This window comes from Equus caballus, chromosome 4 (genome assembly GCF_041296265.1).
Source record: "Equus caballus isolate H_3958 breed thoroughbred chromosome 4, TB-T2T, whole genome shotgun sequence".
NCBI classification, from domain to species: domain Eukaryota; kingdom Metazoa; phylum Chordata; class Mammalia; order Perissodactyla; family Equidae; genus Equus; species Equus caballus.
The window spans coordinates 106110153-106129752 of NC_091687.1; the positions used below are offsets into that span (position 1 = coordinate 106110153).

At 50.7% G+C, this 19600-nt stretch overlaps 2 protein-coding genes across 15 annotated transcripts in view; both read left to right on the forward strand.

Moving 5' to 3' along the window:
* The first annotated feature begins 18 nt into the window (after window positions 1–18).
* On the forward strand, window positions 19–5375 carry ATP6V0E2 (ATPase H+ transporting V0 subunit e2). The gene is made up of 4 exons (XM_023639954.2): window positions 19–295; window positions 1705–1752; window positions 3101–3214; window positions 3647–5375. Exons 1-3 carry the CDS (start codon window positions 192–194, stop codon window positions 3192–3194), a joined length of 246 nt encoding a protein of 81 aa, XP_023495722.1. The 5' UTR covers window positions 19–191; the 3' UTR covers window positions 3195–3214; window positions 3647–5375.
* Window positions 5376–16071: 10696 nt separating this feature from the next.
* LRRC61 (leucine rich repeat containing 61) overlaps window positions 16072–19600 on the forward strand; it is a 32031-nt gene continuing 28502 nt past the window's right edge. For 11 of the 14 annotated variants that reach the window (XR_011438035.1, XR_011438036.1, XR_011438037.1 and 8 more), the window contains exons 1-3: window positions 16072–16357; window positions 18450–18618; window positions 19099–19206. The gene's annotated coding sequence lies outside the window, so the exon portion shown is untranslated. Of the gene's footprint in view, window positions 16358–17772; window positions 17868–18449; window positions 18619–19098; window positions 19207–19600 lie in introns of all 14 variants that reach the window. The other 3 variants (XM_070265188.1, XM_070265186.1, XM_070265184.1) reach the window with 3 other exon arrangements.

A 19600-nucleotide genomic window follows, 5' to 3' on the forward strand; every position in this document is an offset into this window, starting at 1 on the left:
CCCAAGGGACGCGCTGATGCGCCTGCGCGAGTCGGGCCCGGCCGAGCGCGCTCCCCAGGGCGGCCGGGCGCGCGTCTGGGCGGCTCGGTCCCGCTGCGCATGCTCGGTGCCCACCGCCCGGCCGGCCCCGCGCGCTGCGGAGCATCTGCGCCTCGGCCCTGCAGCCCGGCCTGGGCATCGCGCGCCCGGCCATGACGGCGCACTCCTTCGCCCTCCCGGTCATCATCTTCACCACGTTCTGGGGCCTCATAGGCATCGCCGGGCCCTGGTTCGTGCCGAAAGGACCCAACCGCGGGTAAGGGATGCTCGCGGGCCCGGCCTCCCTGCGGCCCCTCCCCTGCGCTGCCGCGAGCGCTGGCCCGAGGCCCGCCTGGCGCCCCCTCCTCCTCCGAGGTTTGCGCTGCGCCGCCTTCAGCCGGGCACCAGGCAGGTGGTCGGGGCCAAGGGGCAGAGACGGTCGTGCTTTAGAAAGGTGGAGAGCCGACTGACACGGGGGACAGTTAAGGGCCACCCCCCTCCAGCCAGTAAAGGCTAGCCAGCCGCTGGTGCATTTTGTTCGCTCCTCACCAGCTGTGACCTTGAGCGAGTGTCAACCCTGCAAGCCTCAGTTTCTTCATAGGTTAAAATGGGGGGGAGGAGGATGGTGATACCTGCCTTTTTAAGGCTACTGTGAGGATTCCACGAAATAATGCATATAAAACTCTTAACGGTGCGTGGCACATCTTAGGTATTGAACGACTGTTAGCCAGTATCACTGTTTTTTGAAGGTCCCCAACAGATTCCTGTAGGTGTTGCTCCGTTTACGAGTTTCTGCTTGGTGTTATCCTCTGTTGTAAGAGCCCTCTCTCCTTGCTTACGAGTTCCTCGAGGTTGGAGATTGTCCTTTTCTCCTCTGCAGACTCCGGGGCCCAGTGTGGGACTGGCCCACGGTGCTTAGTAATGTTGGCAAAATGGATTAAGTGCTGATTTCTCTGCCATCACCTGGAAGTGCTTTAGATCCGAGGTCGTGGATTCGATGTAGCTTTGGCTGGAGACTGCTTGGACATATAGGTGTTGCCTCTGTTCTTCAAGAGCTGCAGGGCTGAGGGCCCACAGCTTCGCTCTGTGAATCATTTTGGTGTCTCACCTCTCCTGCAAACCTTGGTGAGGTCTTTCTTCAGTCTAACTGAAGTCTCTCCTGCTGCATTCCAGGCTTCTGTCTCCAGTCTTCTTTGAGTGAACACAAAGTAGCTAGTCTCGGTTCTCTCTATAACCACTCCCCCTGCCTCAGGGGAGCTCACAGTCTCCTTGCTTCTTGTGCTGTCTTTTGCTCTTATGATTTCCTTCCCCTTGCCCAGTGAATTTTGAATTCCAGAGACCCCCTCCACGGTGGGCTGCCACAAATGTAGCTGTGCCGTGTCTTTTCCCAGCGTGGCTACGCTAAGATGGAGTAACAGTGGGTGATGGGGAAGGGAGATGAAGGGAAGGATTCAAAACGTAACTTGGATGTGGTCACGTCGCCCTCCCCATAAGGTGACACTTAGCATTTTTATGTCCCATCTTGCAATTCTTACCCTGAGTAGAACTCAGCCTCCTGTGTTCAGGTGGCATCAGGAAGGCCAATGGGAAAAGGGCCGACACCGGGAGCTCTTTCTCTGGCCCTCGCGGGGCCTTCTGAGGGCACCGGTTCCGTCCGTCCTGACCTGACGTCCTCTTGCATTGCAGAGTGATCATCACCATGCTGGTAGCCACCGCCGTGTGCTGTTACCTCTTGTAAGTACCGCTCTCCCAGCTCAAGAGCAGCCGGTGCCTTTGTCCTCCTGCCGCCCTCTCCCTAGCCCTGCTCCCCTCTGTCCGGGTGGTGACAGATTCAGCTCTTGGAAGGCGGAGTCTGTAAGTCACGTTTAGGAGGCAGTTTGGAATGGCGACCAGGGCAATGGGCTAGAAGTCGTGAACTCTGATTCTGGTTCTAAATGTGTCCCCTGGACAAGCTTTGTCCTAGTAACAAACAATGAAACTTGTTAAAAAATAACAATGACTCTTAGATGTTAGCTTAAATACCTGGGGACGTACTGGCTTTCAGAATTCTCCCTGGACAGAGCATCTCTAAGGCCCTTTCTCGATGCTGCGTCTTGGTCCTTCGGGGCCTGGCAGAGTGTCCTCATCTGTCCCAGGGAGGGTCTCAGAGGGGCTGGGGTTTGATGGCTCAGAGACCAGGACATAGAGGATGGTGGCTGGGAACGTGGGGAGACGGAGTATACACAGGATGTGGGAGGATTACCAACAACAGATCCACCGTGGGCAGGGGAAAGCAGGCTGCAAAGGAGAGGCACACAGGCAGAAAGGGGCGACATAGGAAAATGCCACACCTAGGAATTATATCTATGAAACATAGACCCGGATCCTGCTGATGATAAGCAGCCCGTGATTTCTGACAGCTTTCTGGGGGTCAGGCACATGACTGGCTGCTGCGGGAGATTCACAGGTGAAAGGGCTGGATCCTTCCTGCGAAACCAGGCAGAGCTCCATCGTACGGTCATTTGAGGCGTGCAGGGTCGTGCACCTCCAGAGCCTTTGGGGTTCTGCTGCTGTGGGGCAAACACGGTCATGATGACGGGGCCTGACCCCCTGGCTGTGCAGCCCGCCCCTGGGGAGCTCAAGGCCTAACGGACAGGCCCTGTCCTGACCCCAGCAGGCCTGGGAGTGGAGCTCTCTGGTTGTCAGCTGCTCTCATCTTGGGGTAGTTCCTTCATCTTCCTCCTAAAAGGGGGTGATTCTGACATGCTTCCTGTCAGACCAGCCCTGTCCTGCTCCATGGTGCATACTAGGGGGGCCCAGACCAGAGATGTTTTAGGGCGCAGCTGGGAGTAGCTCCCAACGTGCGCCTGGAGGCTGTCTTACCTCTTCCCTTATCCCGGGGTCCAGCCCCAACTCAGGGATCTTCTACATCTAAAAAACACGAAATCAAACCCAACCCAAGCCCCACAAGCCCCAGACTGAGCCTGTGTGCCTGCTGGAGCGTGGGTGGCTCCCTGGAACACACCCTGTGGCTGCTGTGTTGGTCCTGTGACCAGGGCTCCTTCTGTGTCCCGGCTCACCCTCTCTGTGCTGTCCCTGGCAGCTGGCTCATCGCCATCCTGGCTCAGCTGAACCCCCTGTTTGGGCCACAGCTGAAGAATGAGACCATCTGGTACGTGCGCTTCCTGTGGGAGTGACAGCTGTGCTCCGGCCCCAGGTACTGGGGGGCGGTGGGTGTGGGTGGGGAGGGCCTGGTGTGGAGGAAGAGAACGGGCGGAGCGTCAGAAGTTTGCGTTTGGATTCGGGCATTCATTTATTCAGCAAAAAATAAATAAACAGTTCTGGGCACCTACTCCCTACCTGCCTGGTGGTGTGCTGCCCCCGGGGATGGACAGAAACCAGGGTCCTCGCAGTGCTTTTCCCAGGCCCAGCCAGGGTTATGGGTTTGCAGGCCATGGAGGAGGTGGGTGTGGATGCAGAATCTGTTCTGAGAGGTGAGGCCTGGGGTGTGGGAGCTGTGAGACTCTGTGTGGGGGCAGAGGGACCTAGAAGGACAGTTGAGGTAAACTGAGTGACCAGTGCAGAGGCTCTCCGGGGAGAGGGGGTATCCACAACAGGGAAGTGACTTCTTATGTGATGTTCTTTGCAGGTGCCCCAGCTCTCTGGATGACCTTGGCTCGACTGACCCTGACAACCCTTCATCCCTGCCCCTACAGCTGTGTCCTGGTCCCCTGGTGCTCCCTCCCCCAGGGCCTGCCTGGTTCTGGGAAGTACCGCCTCCTTCAGCCAATTCAGGCCTCGGGAAGCCCCAAGCTCTCAGGGTCAGCCTAGAGCAGGCAATAGCCAGCCCTCAAACTCTCGCTGCCCCCTCCCAAGTAGATCCTGGCCAGGAGCTGACAAGGGTGGAGTCTGCCTTTTACAAATGGGGCAGCCCGTGGAAGGCCATGTGTCCCGTGGAGAGGGGTATCCAGCCCAGAATGCTCTGAGCCTGGAGTGGGCTGGGCCAGAGAGGAAGTCCTGGGTGGGGAGTCAGGGACCTGTTATCATCAGCTCTGCCCCTGTCCTGCTGTGTGACCCCAGGAAGCGTCTCTGTCTCCGTGGGCTGCCTCACCTGTGAGATGGAGAGGCTCCATCTGATCTGGATGTGTCAAAGGCCTTTTCCAGCTCTGGCGTGGAATTCGTCTTCTTTAATTTTCTGACACATTTAGATGTGGAATTTCTGAAAATGTGGAAGTAATGGAAAAATGTTCACACAAAAAAAGCAACATAGTAATTTGGGCCAAGATTGAAACCTCTATGTTTAGCATCCTTGATAGTCACTTAAATTGGCTTGCTTAGAAAGTCGTATGTCCTCAGAATGTCCTCTTCCCCCTTCCTTCCCTACCTGGTTGCCCCCTGTGGCTAAGCTCCCTCCCCCATTCTCAGAGTCTCAGTCTGGGCACTGTAGGGGCCCCAGGAGGATGAAGAGAAGGGGATAGGCGAGATTTGGGTGGCACTGCGGGCACTGTGCCCACCCTGGCTCCAGAGGCCAGCACCACACCTGTCTTCTCCAGAGTGGACTGGAGATGGTGAGGGATGGAGGCGCACGTGGCCTGACCAAGGCTGGAGGCAAAATGTGGGGGTCAGACCAGAGGGAACCCAGGGACCCTCCAGCCCACCCCCTCATGCATCCCAGGAGAGCTGAGGCTGAGATCTTGGATGTTTGCCTACAGTCCCAGAGCTAATCTGGGTCCCTCATTCTGCCACATTGCCTCCTAGGGGAATAAGCCAATCTCACATATTTATTGACTATATTTATTTGATTGGCATCCTTCCCTGTTAGTGGGTATAATCTTTGGAAGGGCAAGCGAATGTGATGCATCTCACCAGATTTCTTGGTTCTGGGCTTGGCCTGTTGCTCAGAGCTCAGGTTGAGGCCTCCCGTAGGCATCCCCCCAACCAGGCTGTTTTCCTGTCCTGACCTCTATGGGCCTCCTGGAGTGGGATGCTGAGTGTAGCTTGTACTGAAGACCCGACCGTGTCAGGTGACTAGTGAGTGGTGGGAAGTTACTGTTTGGTGACGAAGACCTGGCTGAGGCCAAGTTCGCTTTGTTGCTCTACCCACCTGATACCCCTTTCCTCAGTGGGTGGGTTTGGGGCACAGGAAAGGGGACTGGCAGCTACTTGGAGCTGCAGCACTGGCAGGGGGACACTGAGAACCACATTTTCCTGAGACCTGAGGGAAAGTACAGCTGTGCTGGATTCTGTCCAGAGCCCGGCCTGGCAGGACGACAGAGAACTTGTTCAAGTGGAACTGTGACCACCACTCGTCTGTGCCCCGGGTTAGAGTGCATGGTTCCTGGGGCTGCAATAAAGTGGGTCCCCGACATCTCAACATCTCCAGAGCGTGGCCTGCCTCATTCCTGCATGCCCGAGGGCCCGAATCCACCTGCTCCTCATGGCTCCACCTGCTCCTCACCAGGCCTGGGTGAAAATAAGCTTCCTGCATGGGGCATGGGGAGGGAGCGAGCGGAGAAGCTAGCACTCCCAGGCCAGGGAGTATTGTAGCTCACGGGAGGAGTTGCAAGACTTTGGGGCTGGGGAGGAGCATAGAGGAGGAAGCAGGAGAAGTGAGGGCCCAGACCACTGAGGCCCTCAACTCCCACTGCAGCCTGGATGCCGGGGCCTCCGAGTGGAGAGGAGACGTCCACTGAGTGGTTGGACAGATGGGTGTGAATGTCAGGAGGAAGATGCGGCCTGAAGAGCTGAGAATCTTCAAACAATAATGACTTATCCCTGAGGCCTGGGGTTGGAGTGTGAATGGGAAAAGCCCGGACTAGAACCTGGGGAGTGCCAGCATTCGTGGGGTGGGCAGGTGAAGACAGCCCGTCGAGGATACGAGAGGCTGCCAAGGACACAGGAGGAGAGTGGGTGAGCATAATGTCATGAAGTCCCAAGGAAGTGATTCGAGAGGAGGGACTGGTTCCTTGAGAAGGAGGGCAGGGAAGGTGAGAAAGACAAGTGACAGCTTGAGGCGAACCCCTCAGACCCTCTGAAAAGCCTAGAGAGATGGAAGGGGGCGAAACAAGGAGGGGACCTTCTTGGGTCAGTTTTTCTGGGTCTCTGCAGGTCAGGCCCTGGGCCTGGGGAACGTACCCCATAAGGCTGCCCTGTACCTCCAGCCTCCAGCCCTGCAGCTGAAACTTAAACCAAGCCCAGCCTCCTGGGCCATCTGCTCCCCGAGCTGCATTCCCCCTTAGGGCCTGGGGTCTGGGGTGCTGAAGATCACTGGTCCAGGCTCAGGGTTGGGGGAGGGTGTCTCACAAATGGTTGCTTCTCCTTCTTCAGGTTCTGGGCTTCCCCAGTGTTGCACTGCCCCAGCTCCTCGTCAGACCGAGGCATGTGTGTGTCTGTCTCTGAATTCTCACTGAACCACCACGGTGGAGGCATCCTCAGTTCCTGGGGAGGGGGGGTCCAGGGGAGTGCCCCTGCTCTCTGGGCGTCCCCTGAGCAGCTCAGAGGGGGCGGCTCCTTCCCAGCATGGTGGCTGTGCTCCCCTCTTCCTTCCTTTCTTTCTGCCTGTGCAGCCCTATTGTGGTGAGAGGCTGAGAGCTTGGCTGCGCTGCACCCCCTCCCAGGTTCTGGTGCCCACCGGCTCTGTGAGGATTGCCTTCCTACGGAAGCTTCCGCCCCACACCCAAGGCAGGAACTGCAGGCTGAGCAGGATTTGTCAGAGATAAACACAGCTGGACATTCGTTAAAGCGATGAAATGGGGTTTTATTCTGTAACTACTGACAGTAGGGGAAATGTGAGCTCTGTCCAGTGGGTGCTGAGGTGACTGGTCCGTTTGAGGGAGAATGAGAGAGGAGGGAGAGGGGTGAGTGGGCCCAGGTAGACTCAGGAGAGTGAAAAACCGCAAGGGTTGGTCAGTGCCAGAGTGACTAGTCCAGCTGCGTCTCCACAGAGACAGGGGGACAGAGGCCCATCCTTCCTGATTCCATTTCAGAGGAAGGGCTTTTGGGTCCTTGAGAAAGACGTTCCTGGGTTGCAGGAGATACATACGTACATATCTCAAAGGGACAGAGGAAGGATTTGCAATTGTAAGCTTTTTAAAGTAAATGCTCTAAGAAAGGTCTGGGGGTGGGGGGTGGGCAGGGTGTCAGAGGCCTATGGTCAAATATTGGCTAGAACAAACAGTAAGCTCTTGTGACAGCCCAGAGCTTTTTCAGATGGGAACTTAGCAGGCCTGGGTTGTCCCGGGGATGGGGCCTTAGGCTTCCAGAAGCCATGCTAGGTTGGTGGGGTCAGAATTTGGACGGACTTCTTATATGCCCAGAATTCTTGTAGTTTCAAGCAAGAAGCGCCCCCCCCCCCCACCACCACGTGGGAGACACATCAGTAAATGTTGGTCTCAGACACTCAGAGAACCTACATGAAGAAAAAGATCCCTAAAGACAGGCAGCGGCTGTGAGTAGGATCCCCCTGCACCATACCTACCGGAGACCGCCCTCGGGCGGGACCAGCCCATGAAGGCCAGAGGCTGCCAGGCTAAGCTGCACACACACAGGGCGGCCAGCAGAGGGCAGTGCCCCCATGCGGAATGCAATCCTCCAGGGGACCAGTTTATGCTGCCACTGGGGGTGCTTTGCGCTGATGTTGCGGGTCGTGGCCTTAGGCCATGGCTTTTAGTGGGGACAGGGACAATTCTACAGGCGATACCTTAGCCTGGATGAAATGTCCTTCAAGGATATTTAACAACAACCCTGACTAATTGAGCAGTTACCAGGTGCCAGGCACTGCTTGGGAAAGCTGAAGGGCAAAGAGCTAAAGTACCTTGCCAACCTGATGCTGCGCCCACGCCAGGCTTCCCAACAATCTTCTGAGACCTTCTCCCACCTCAGCGTTCCAATCCATAAGAGGGATGCTCATCGGCCTGGATTCTCAGTGGGGAGTGGGCGGTACCTACAGAGGGACACTGTTACTGCAGGGCACAGGCTCACCCCTCCTTAAGGAAGCCCTAAAACAAGGCCCTGGATGAGTTTTGGTTGCTCAATAGATACAGGATTGTTGGTAACAACGGGGATGTGAGGAACGGAGGTGAAATCGAGTGGGCCGGTTGGCGCTGCTCCTGATCAGCTCCATATCTATGTGCTGGAAGTGACCTTTGTTTGTAAACCTTGGGGTTTCCAGGAACAAAGTCAGTTGGCAGCCACCACAGTTTTGCTTGACTTGTAACACCAGACAAGTAAGGGCAGGTGACCAAAGTCTATGCTCACTCAGCCCACGCTCCGTGTTTGCACACCTGCCTGAGAATCTCTTGGAACAGAACAAACCCAGAGAATGCTGGGCCCAAAGCCACGTCTGTTAGGACAGACTCTCCAGAGGAACCCAGACTTTTCATAAGCGCTCCGGGTGGTTCTTAGGCCCGCACAGGTCTAGGGACCAGAGTTTTGTAATCATGCAGTGGTATTTTGAGGGTGGAATGTGGTCCACCTCTACTAGAATTACCTGGAATGCTTGAAAATGCAGATGCCTGGGCCCACTGCAAACCCTGCGGGATTAGAATGTCACAGATGCGACTCAGACTTTGCATTTTAAACAAGCTTCCCAAGGGTTCTTGTGCTACTGAAACCTCTAAGCAGGGTTTCCCAGCCTCGGCGCTATCGACAGTTTGGGCTGGATAATTCTTTGTTGGGGGCGAGGGGTGCTGTCCTGTGCATTGTAGGATGTTTAGAGCACCCCTGACCTCTACCCACCAGATGCCAGCAGATCCCTTCTTCCTGCTCCCAGTTGTGACAGCCACACACGTCTCCAGCCGTTTTGAAATGCTCCCTCATGGGCCAAATCTGTCGCCCTCTCGCCCTGCTTTGGGAACCACCACTCTAGAATCTGGACCCTTCATGTGATTGATGAAATATAATCAGTTGCCCGACTCAGAGCCCCTGCAAAAGGAGGTTGGGAAACCTCGAGGGGGCTGGTATCCTGAGACCAGGGTGCCCGGTGAGCCTTTCCCGGCAGGACCTGGAGTTTCTGGCCTGGAGACCACGCCCTGGGGAGAAGGAAGCAATGGAGCTTTAGGGGGTGTCTGAGCAACTATAATCCCAGCGGCGTGCGGTCCAGCAATAAGCTGGTGGCTCATCGGAGACGGGGAGAGGGAGGGGGCCCCGGAGAACCTTGAGCTCAGCCTGCGGGCATCTTCCCTGAAAGGGTCGGTGGGTATGGTTGGGATGGATATTCTCGGAAACCCCCCGCAGCTCCCTCAGCTCAGGACTAAGGGCCCTGAGGGCAGCAAGGCTTTTCCTCCCCACTGAAGAGGCCAGCCTTTGTTCCCTGCCAAAGACCTGGCAGACATCAGGCTGGCGATTCTTCTCACTGCCCTTTCTGTGTCTCAGGCAGCAGGAGCACTGGGCGCAGCAGAGGCTGCAGCCCTGATCAGCTGTGATACCATGTGCAGTGGCTGTGCCCTGGGTCTGCGGAGATTGATTGGGCAAACATAGTTTTCTCTTTTTTCTTTCTGCCCAGCCTTCCAGAAGCCATTCCCTTTGCCTGAGCAGCTCCGCTCAGCTCCGAGGTTGAGAGAGCAGGATCGAGAACTGGGCTGCCGGGTTCAAATTCCAGCCCCACCAATTATTAGTTGAGTGCAAGTTGCTTAGTCTTTCTGAGCTTCAGCTTTATTGCCGAGTTGCTATAGTAACAATAATAGTGCCTGCCTCATAGGGGTTGTGAACGTGAGCTGAGAGAGTAGAGGAAAGTGCCTGGCTCGTTGATAAATGCCCGCTAATCATCACATTATTTTTACATATTTACCCTTTAGTTCCAGGCCACACTTTATTCCGCCAGGATCTCAGCTTCCTTCGTCTTTTCTTGTTTCCATCACGGACACGATGCTGATCCACCTGTGGAAAAGGAAGTGGCGAGCACCCTGGGAGCTTTGATGTGTAGGACAGGTCCTGGGAATAAGGGCCACAAAAACACCTGGGGCCTGTTTAGTATCTGTGTTTCTGTTTTACGTCAAATGTCCTTAACATGATCTATACGTGTAATGTCCTCAATAAAAACACTAATGCTTTTGGGAGGGTGTAGGGAGAGAGAATGGGTAATGGAGCAGATATACTGATTCTGAAGTTCTCTGGGAAAAATAAACATGTAAGAAACAACCAGGAAATTTCTGAAGGAGGAGAGTATTGAGAGGGACACTCTCATGCCCAGATATTTAGAAGTCTTATAAAGTCACAATTTTCAGGGCTACAGAAATAAAAACAATGTTGCTGGCACATGAATAGACAGACAGAGCAATGGAAGAAAGTAAGAGTCCAGAAATAAACTCAAATTGATAAGCGTGGCAAATCAAATCTGCGAGGAAGGGTGAGTAAAGGCTCTGAACAGTGCTGGGACTTCTCCCTCTGCCAACAAAATAAGTGGCAGATGGATCAGAGATTTAACAAGTTTCCATGAAACTATAAATGTTCTAGAAGAAAACACAGGAGAATTTTAGAAGATTGTCTTATAATAGGGGAGGTCTAACTGAGAATGAAAAAAGAAACCCAGCAGTGGTGAAGATAAAGCTTGATAATTTAAACTACATTTAAACTTTCTGCACAATAAAAAGAAAAAGTTTAAAAAGGTAAATGATAAACAGGGGAAATGATTTGCAACTCATATGACAGACAGAGAGTTTGTTAACAAGATAAAAACAGCACCTCAAGTAAATGGGCAAAGGAGACAAGCAGGCACTTCACAAAAGAAGTAGAAATTACTTTTGAGCATGAAAAGATGCCTCACATCATTTATAATCAAGGAAAGCAAATTAAAACAACAGTGTAACCCCATCATTACCTATTATAGTAGCAAACATCAAACCGATAATAGGCTGCACTGGACAAGTCCATTGGTAGACACCATCAATGTCCCATGCATTTCCCTTTGCTCTCAACACTCCATGCACAGCAGCTGACTTCCAACTGCCAGCACCATCCTTATGTCCCATGCAGCAAGCTGGAAGTGCCATCAAGAAATTATTGCCATCAGGGCACTCTTCAACCAATGGCAGATGGGACTTGGTATGTAAATGCTCCCAGAGTTTCTCCAGCTCCAGTCGCCCACAGAGTAGCTGGCTTGCACTTCTGCCTTCACCATGAGAAATGCACGCCCTGGACAGCCTACTGTCCCCAGAGAAGAACCATGTGGAGCAGACTAATCACAAAATGACCTAGAGCCAAGTCTGGGCAAACCTAGGCTAGACTGGCGAGCCCCAGCAGAAGCAGGGTCATCTGAGCAAAAAATAAATCCTTCTTGTAAGTCACAGTTTCCAGGTGTTTTATTATGCAGCATTATGGTGGCATAGCTGACTGATACAATGTTATTACGTAGAGATTGTGATATACTTTTTATGTTTCTACTCCCTTATGGATGACACTTGCATAACTTCCAGGTCTTCCTCTTACAGATGAGGAGCACTGCTGTATTTATTTTTGTGCACAAGCACAGGAACTTCTCTAGGATGTGTATCTCCACAAGAAAGAGCTGAGTTGTGGATGACGTTTACTTTCAACATTACAAGACATCGCCAAATTGTTCTCCACAGTAATTGTTTCAATTTACACTCCTACCAACCTTATATGAATTCCTAGACTTCATTTGTTAGTCAGCATTTTTTAGTTTTTCAACCAGATAATGTGTGTGAAATGGTATCTTTTTTAAACTTGTGTTTCCCTAATAACTGGTGAGCTTGACTCTTCATCTGTTTATTGACCATTTGAGTTTCTCTTCTCTAATTTGCCTATCCGTATTGTTTGCCTGCTTTTCTATGAGCTTTTTTGCTTTTTCTTCTTGGTTTATAGAATTTCTTTATATATTTTACTACAAGTCCCTGTAATCATGAGCATCTAGAGCCAGGAAGAGAGGGAAGAAGACGGTGTGTGGTGAGAGCAGACAGCCCCATCTCTTCTACTGCTCTTCAAGATCATTGTTAAGAAAATAAAAAGCAAACCACAAATTAGGAGAAAATATTTGCAATACATATATCTGTCAAAGGATTTGTATCCTGAATATATAAAGAATTGAAGAAAATATAAATATATAAAGAATATAGAGAATTCGACAATAATACAAACCCAATTTTTTAAAGTGGGCAAATAATTTGAACCCACACTTTACAAAAGAAGACGTGCAAATGGCCAATAAGCACACAAAAACATAGTCAACATCATTAGTCATCTGGGAATGCAAATTAAAAACACAGTGAGATACCACCATAAGTGAATAGCTAAAATGAAAAAGACTGACAATACAAAGTGTTGACAAGGATTTGGAGCAACTTGAACATTGCTGTTAGGAATATAAAATGACAAACACTTTGGAAAACAGTATGGCAGTTTCTTAAGAAGTTAAACATAATTTGCCATACAACCTACATACCCACTGCTATCTTACTTACCTAAGATAAATGAAAATGTATGTCTACACAAAGACTTTCACATGAACATTCACAGCAGCTTTATTTGAGATAGCCCCAAATTGGAAATAACCCAAATCAAGAGGGAGAGTGGGTAAACAAATTGTGCTGTATTCATATAATGGAATTCTACTCAGCATAATAAGGAAGGAGTACCTGATTCACACATCAACATGGATGAATCGCAAAAACATTGTGTTAAGCAAAAGAAGCCAGGCATATAAGAGTGCATACTGTAGAGCTCCATGTATATGAAGCACTAGAAAAAATGTAAATCTGATTTTTAATAACCGAAGGCATATTAGCAGTTACCTGAGGCCCGGGGTGAGAGAGTAACTGGGGAAAAAGCAAAAGGGATCTATTATTTTTGGGGGGATGGTGATAGAAATATCCTATATCTTGACTGTGGTGGTGGTTCTTCAGGTGAATAACTTTGTCAAAACTCATTGAAATGCACACTTAAAATTGCAACATTTATCGGATCTAAATAATGCCTTAAAAAAAACAGAGATGTATTCCTGCAGGGATAGACAATTAGCATAGAATAGAAAGACATCAGAACAGAATATAGAACTTAAAAATAGACACTGTGTGTATGGAAGGAAAGAGGGGGGCAGAACAAACCAGTGAGGAAATGGACTGTGGGAGCACTGGCTCTGTAAATGGGAAAAGGTGAGATTAATTCCTACCTCAGATCAGGCACAAAAGTAAAGTCCAGGCAGATTAAAGACCTAAAGCAAACATATACTCTTTCCAGTGTTTTTGCAGGTGTCTGAAATGTTTTTTGTGGTTTTCCAGATGTTTGAAGTATTTTATATTTAAAAACAAATTTTAAAATACATACAAGTCATGAAGTGGGCAAAGATTCTTTAAAAGGACTCAAAAAGCACTAACGATAAAAGAAAGACTGACAAGTTGAACTTCATTGCATGGAACTTCTGTTCATCACAATACATGATTAAGAGAGGAAAAGGCAAGAGACAGACTGGGGGAGGATATTCACAATACGGAAAAACAAACAACCTAATTGTTTTAAAAACAGGAACATTGTTGAATGGGCTCTTCAAAAGTGGATATGCAGATAGCCAATAGATATGGAAAAGATGCCCAGTATGGAAGGAATTAAATATTATAAGAAAAAGATGTGGCACATTTACATGCTAATTCCTTGTCAGCATTAAAAATATTTTATTTCAGTTTTTGGTATAGTTAGTACATTCCTATGAAATAAAATAGAAAAGGTACAAATGAGTTTACAGTGCAAAGTCCCCGCTTTGACCCCTCAGCAACCTGGCTCCCTTCCAGAGTCTCTGAAGTCGCTGTTACAAGTTCTTGTTTATCTTTCCAGGGAAGTCCTACACATGTAGAAGCAAACACATCAAGGGATCATTTCTCCAAGAAGACATAAGAATCCTTAATGTGTATGTGCCTAACAACAAAGCGTCAATACATGAGAGGCAAAGACTGATCGAACTGCAAAGAGAAATAGATGCATCCACTATAATAGTTGGAGACTTCAACATCCCTTTATCAGAAATAAAAGCAAACACATACATTCTCACACATATAATACACACATACATTCTTTCCTTAAGGACATAAAAACCTACATTATTCTCTACCTTTTCTTTTTTTTGCAATTGATGATTTATCTTGAAAAATCAGCCCATATCAGGGGCTGGCCCTGTGGCCGAGTGGTTAAGTTCGTGCGCTCTCCTACAGGCGGCCCAGTGTTTCGTTGGTTCGAATCCTGGGTGTGGACATGGCACTGCTCATCAGACCACGCTGAGGCAGGGTCCCACATTCCACAACTAGAAGGACCCACAACGAAGAACATACAACTATGTACTGGGGGGCTTTGGGGAGAAAAAGGAAAAAAAAAGTCTGTATCAGTACACAAAGTTTCTTTATTTTTAAAAATGTATGCGTAACATTCCATCATATGGATGTACCATAATTACTTTAAGCAAGACACTGGGCTTGTTTTTAGACCTTTTATTCCATTCTTAATCTGGCTGTTAATATGTTGCACCAGTACACGATGTTTCAACTGTAGTAGCTTTAAATATATTTTTATATGAGGTAGTTTGTTCCTACCTACCCCCAACCATTACAACTCTTAGTCCAAATTTTTCTAGCTACTCTCACTTGTTTATTTTTCCTTCTGAACTTTAGAATCACCTAATCTGGTTCTAAAAAGCTCTGTTGGATTTATTTCATTAAATTTGCAGATTATTTTAGAAAGAATTGATCCTTTAAGGTATTGTCTCCCTAACCCTGAACATGATATGCCTTTCCATTTGTTCAGATACTTTTTGTAGTCCTTAGTGATGTTTAAAGGTTTATTTTTTTCACGTAGGTTTTGTACATTTCTTGTTAAGCTTTTTCCATGATGTTTAATCTTTTTATTGCTAGTAAAATGCAACATTTCCTTCCTTTATATTTTCTAAATGGTGGTTGATTGCATATACATATGGAGGCTTTTGATGTCTATATATTAATATTAAACCCAGCCACCTTACTGAATTCTCTTATCACTTATAATGGTTTTTTCAGTTTATTATCTTGTGTCTCCCAGTTTTGCAATCAAATCATCACTGGTTCTAGAGTGCCTCTGGGTTAATACTGCAAATGGGCCAGCTCTAAGCCCATTATGCATGGACCCTCATGTAAAATACAGCTTTAAAATCATTTGTGGCTCTTTCCATGTCCTACTTTAACACGCTGTGTGACTGAATCTCAGTTTCCTCATCTGTATAATGGAGAAACCAATATCTTCATTTCTGAGGCATGGGAAGAATCAAGTAAGATTTAAAATAACTTTCATAAAGTGTAACAATGCATACTTTTGTGGCAGGAGTCCTAGTTTTAGCCCAAGCAGGAGGATTGGACCAGCCTGGAACTGATTTGCTTGGGGCCAGAGTAAAGGCACTAGAAGATGGAAAAAGCTGAAACTACCCCTGGTAAGATGAATAGGGAGGACTGCCCAAAGCCTGATGATCCCCTCAGCCTAGGGCCTCAAACTGTCTGACTCTAGAGGTGGAAAGAAGCTCAAGGTAGCCTGGAGACAAGAGTTGGGCACTTTGGTGCCCAGGTGGAACCAACGTGGGAGAGAGAGAAACATTCTCTGCTCAGCCTAGAAAATGTGGCCTCTTTGGCCCCTGGACAACTCAGCTTGGAGAGGTGGCAGAGTGTCCCAGCGGACAGGGCCACAGCCTTCCTCCTGAGTTATGGGCAAGACCTGTGGTTGTCACCTGGCAGTGCGAATTTGTCCCAGGAGACACCCTGAGCGGGTTTCCTGAAATACTGGGCGAGCCTTCAGGGCGGGAAGAGATCTCGATATCCGGATCATTATCGTTAGCATCGTGGTCCCTTTCTGTCTGCACGTGCGCAAGAGACCCCGGTCGCCCTCGGACAGACTCCGGCGGCGCAGAAAGCCAGGGTGAATGGGTCCTTCGGGATCCGTTAGCAGAGGAGGAAGACGAGGACACAATCAGCCACGAACGCGTACGCGTGCTTCCTCCGAGGCCACACCGGTAAATCCGCACTACGAAACGGCGCGAAAGAGTCCCCGTCACGGCCAGAACAGCGCGCGACTTCCGGCCGAGGAAGCGGTGCGACTCCATTGCTTCCGGCCGCTGCCGCCTGCGCCTGCGCACTCGTGCCGGCCTTTGGCGGGAGGAAGGTACCAACTGCGGGGCGGGGGGGCCTCCTCGGTCTCTCGCTCCCGGAAGTAGCCCTTTGCGCGTCCCGGAACCCAGAGCCCCCCCAGGCTCTGCTGGATCCGTGGCGTCTTCCGGGGGCTCCGGCGGCTTTGCGTGGGTGGGTGGGCGCGAGCGCCTGTGGTGGGCGCCGCGCTTGTCTCGGCAGCTTGGGTGGCTGGCTTTCGGCGGGCGGCCGGCCCCATCCCGGACCCCTGGCGTTAGGTAAGCTGGAGCGGGGGCGTTGTGGTCCCACTTCACAGACGTGGACGCTGAGGCTTGGGGAACGGGGGCGGCTTTCCGGACCTGCCCCGCCTCGCCCCGCCCATCGGACGGCGCAGGTGTCCCCCTCCTAGGCCAGCCTCCCCTTCCCAGTGCCCCGCACCTAAAACACGCCAGGTGAGGCCAGAATGTACTGGACAGCAGCTCGTATCCATCGCTCACTCTGTGTCAAGAGCTGCCCTTAAATATGCTGTAATATACGTGCATTAATTCACTTATTCCATGACAAGCTTGTGAGGTGGATGGTTTTATCCCTGTGGTATAGACGAGGAAACCGAGGCTCACCAGCGCAAGATCTCAACTGGTGGGTGGCAGCCAGGATTTAAACCCACATAGATTGCCTCTGGACTGCCTGCTCTCAATCCTTATGCAAAGCAGCCTCGCAGAAAAGAGCAAAAGACTTTAAAACAGATCTCATTTTATGTTACTTTTGCATAATGTGCAATCTAATGATGCATGGTTATTGTTTAAAATCTCTCTCTTAGGGTTTGCAAGTAGCCAAATTTACTTTTGGGACAAAACCCAAAAATACATGGTTTGCTCTACTCTTTTCCTTCCACACGTTTCTCTCCTCTCATCCTGTTCCTCATTGCCTTTCCAGCTCCTCACAAGTGAGTGGGTCAGGAGATGAGAAGCCCAGGACTGGAGGGCGCAGCAAGTGCTCTGAAGTGCCCTGGGGAATAGAGGCTAGGTAGACACCCCCCTCTGCCCCAGTGCAGAGCTGAGAGAAGACAGGGCCAGTGGGATTGGACAGAGTGAAAACTCAGAGAAAGAGCCAGCAAAGCTATTGAGTGCCCAGGGCAACTGAGCTCTGCACGGGCCCGGGGGTGAAGCAGGCACAGGAGGAATAGAAGAGCGGCCTGGGCACGTGGGGGAGGGCCTGGTGAGAGTAGTTGGAAGAAAGTCCTCATCCGGGGAGCCAACACATAGGTGAGTGCTGAGGCACCCCCTGTCTCAGGCTTCCCCAGCAGCTTGCTGCCTCTGCCAATATATGGCTTCCCCTTGGGAACCTGTAGGCCCTTGGGCATAAACTGCCTCAGTTCCTTCTGCTGTCCACACCCGAGGACTCGCCTGCCCCCACAGCCATCCTTCCTTCCTTCGCTCCGTCAGAAAGAAATAGATTCTTGTCTCCAAGGATAAGCCCACCCCGACCCGCGCCCTGAATCCCTTGCCCTCAGAAACTCCTGCCATCACTGCCCCTCTCTCCTGTATATTTGGCCTTAGTTTTCCCACTGCACATTTTCTCTGTTTGGAGACATAGCCAGGCCTTTTCCCTCCCATCCCAAAGCATGACTGTCCCTTCCCCACCCCACCTCGGACGTCAAAAGTACCTGCATTCCCCCCTTCTCATTGCACAGCTCCAGGCTCCACTGTCTTCAGTTACTGAAGTGACCTTTGACCCTCTCTCTCCTTTCTGGAAAGTCTTCCTTTGGCTTCCATAACATCACTTGAGGTTTGCTGTGTCTCTCCTTTGCCTGTCAGTCATATTTGAAATCTGCACAACCTCTCCTCCTCATGTTGTCAGTGTTGCCTGGACAACCACCTTTGCTCTCTTCTCCCTCTGGCATCTCCCCTCAGTTTCTACAGAGACTTTTTACGCTCACCTTTGTCTTCAGCTCGGACCTCTGTCCCTCTGATGCATGTGTCTGTCACATCTATTTCTGAAGGTTTGTTCTAGAAGAACCTCAAAATCAGTCTATCTCAAACCAAACTGTATTAGTGAATGGAATCCGTAGGGAGCCCCTCTGAATCCCTTCCTCCTCCTCCGCATCTCAGCTCAAGCATAATCCGCCTCCCGAATAGCTCTGCTGACTGCTAGTCCCTCTGCCATTACCTGCTCTGGCCTCCTCACCGCCTGCTTCCCAGCGCCGTGCCTGCCTTGTGCGGCCCTACTGTGGCGCCCTTTCAAGAGTCTGTCTTGTAGTTGTCCTCAAGTGTATGTCATCTGTTGTGAAAAGTGTCACAAGTAACTTCTTACTGATAATCAAAGTACTGGAGTTTGTGGATGATTTCCTTTTTAAATTTTATGTTTTAGATTCGTTTAGATACAGGCTTGGCCCTCCACAGTGTCACCCTCACTGGCATCCTTGTGCTTCAGAGGAAGAGAGAGGGGTGGCATTACTGTTGGTGCCATTGATAGCACAAGACCCCGGATCTACCCCAGAGTCTATCATGAGCAAAGGATCCTGAAGCAGTGGCCTAAGGTAAGCAACCCCTTACGAGACAGAACCTAAACTCCGATGTCAGAGACTCGATTCATCTCCAGGTCCGCCCGAGGCCCGGCCTCCACAGCACCGACACCACTTGCCTTGCTGTAGCGCCGTGAGCCCGTTTCCTTCCTGAGCCCCGAGCGCCAGCTGGGGTTATTCTCCTGCACTGGAATTTACAGTCTCCTATGTTCCTATCTTTAGGGTGCAGGGTTGGTCCTGGTAGATATTTAATGAATTGTTGTTGTATGGTGGAGTGGATTGAGAATATCTGCCGAATACAGACGTAGTGATGGGACAAGACTAAGTGGGGAACAGAACAGGCTGGGGCCCTGGTGTAGACTAGGAGGTCCTCAGGTGAAGGCTCTGGGGCGTGACCCGGGCTGCAGTCCTGACACATAGGTTTTGCCTTTGTCCCCCATCGTCAGGGCTGGTTGGACACTGGCCTGATTTCAGTACCCTGTTCTGTGTCCCCAGGAGCCATGAAGCCTACAGACTGCTTCTGGAGCTCTGGAGCCAGCCTGGTCTCCCGCTGTGCCTCTGACCATCACGGTTCTGTCTCTTCTGTCATAAACAGGAGCTGAGGTAAGTCGCCTGCAGTTCTGACATCCTAGAGTGCTTCTGGGACCAGGACAGTGTCTCACATTTCATTTACACCTTTATCCAGCCCCTGCACAGCGCCACCTCCCGTGCTTCAGATGTTTGACTTGGTGGTGGCTGACTGAGCTCTCTAGTGATGGGCTCCAGGTGACTGCCTCTCAGTCCTTCCAAGGCTCTTCCGGCTGGAAGGACCGCCTCAGCGTCACTGCGCCCCATCTCCTCCTTGGGCAGAGGCTCACTTCCGTTTCTGTTCTTCTCTCCGCGTATTTCTCTTGTGACTTCTTCATGTCTCTTTTCTTTTGAATTTGACCTAATCGCCAGGAAAATGAATCAGAGGAAAGGAGTTAAGGATTGTGCGTAGGTTTGGGGTCTGAGCGTC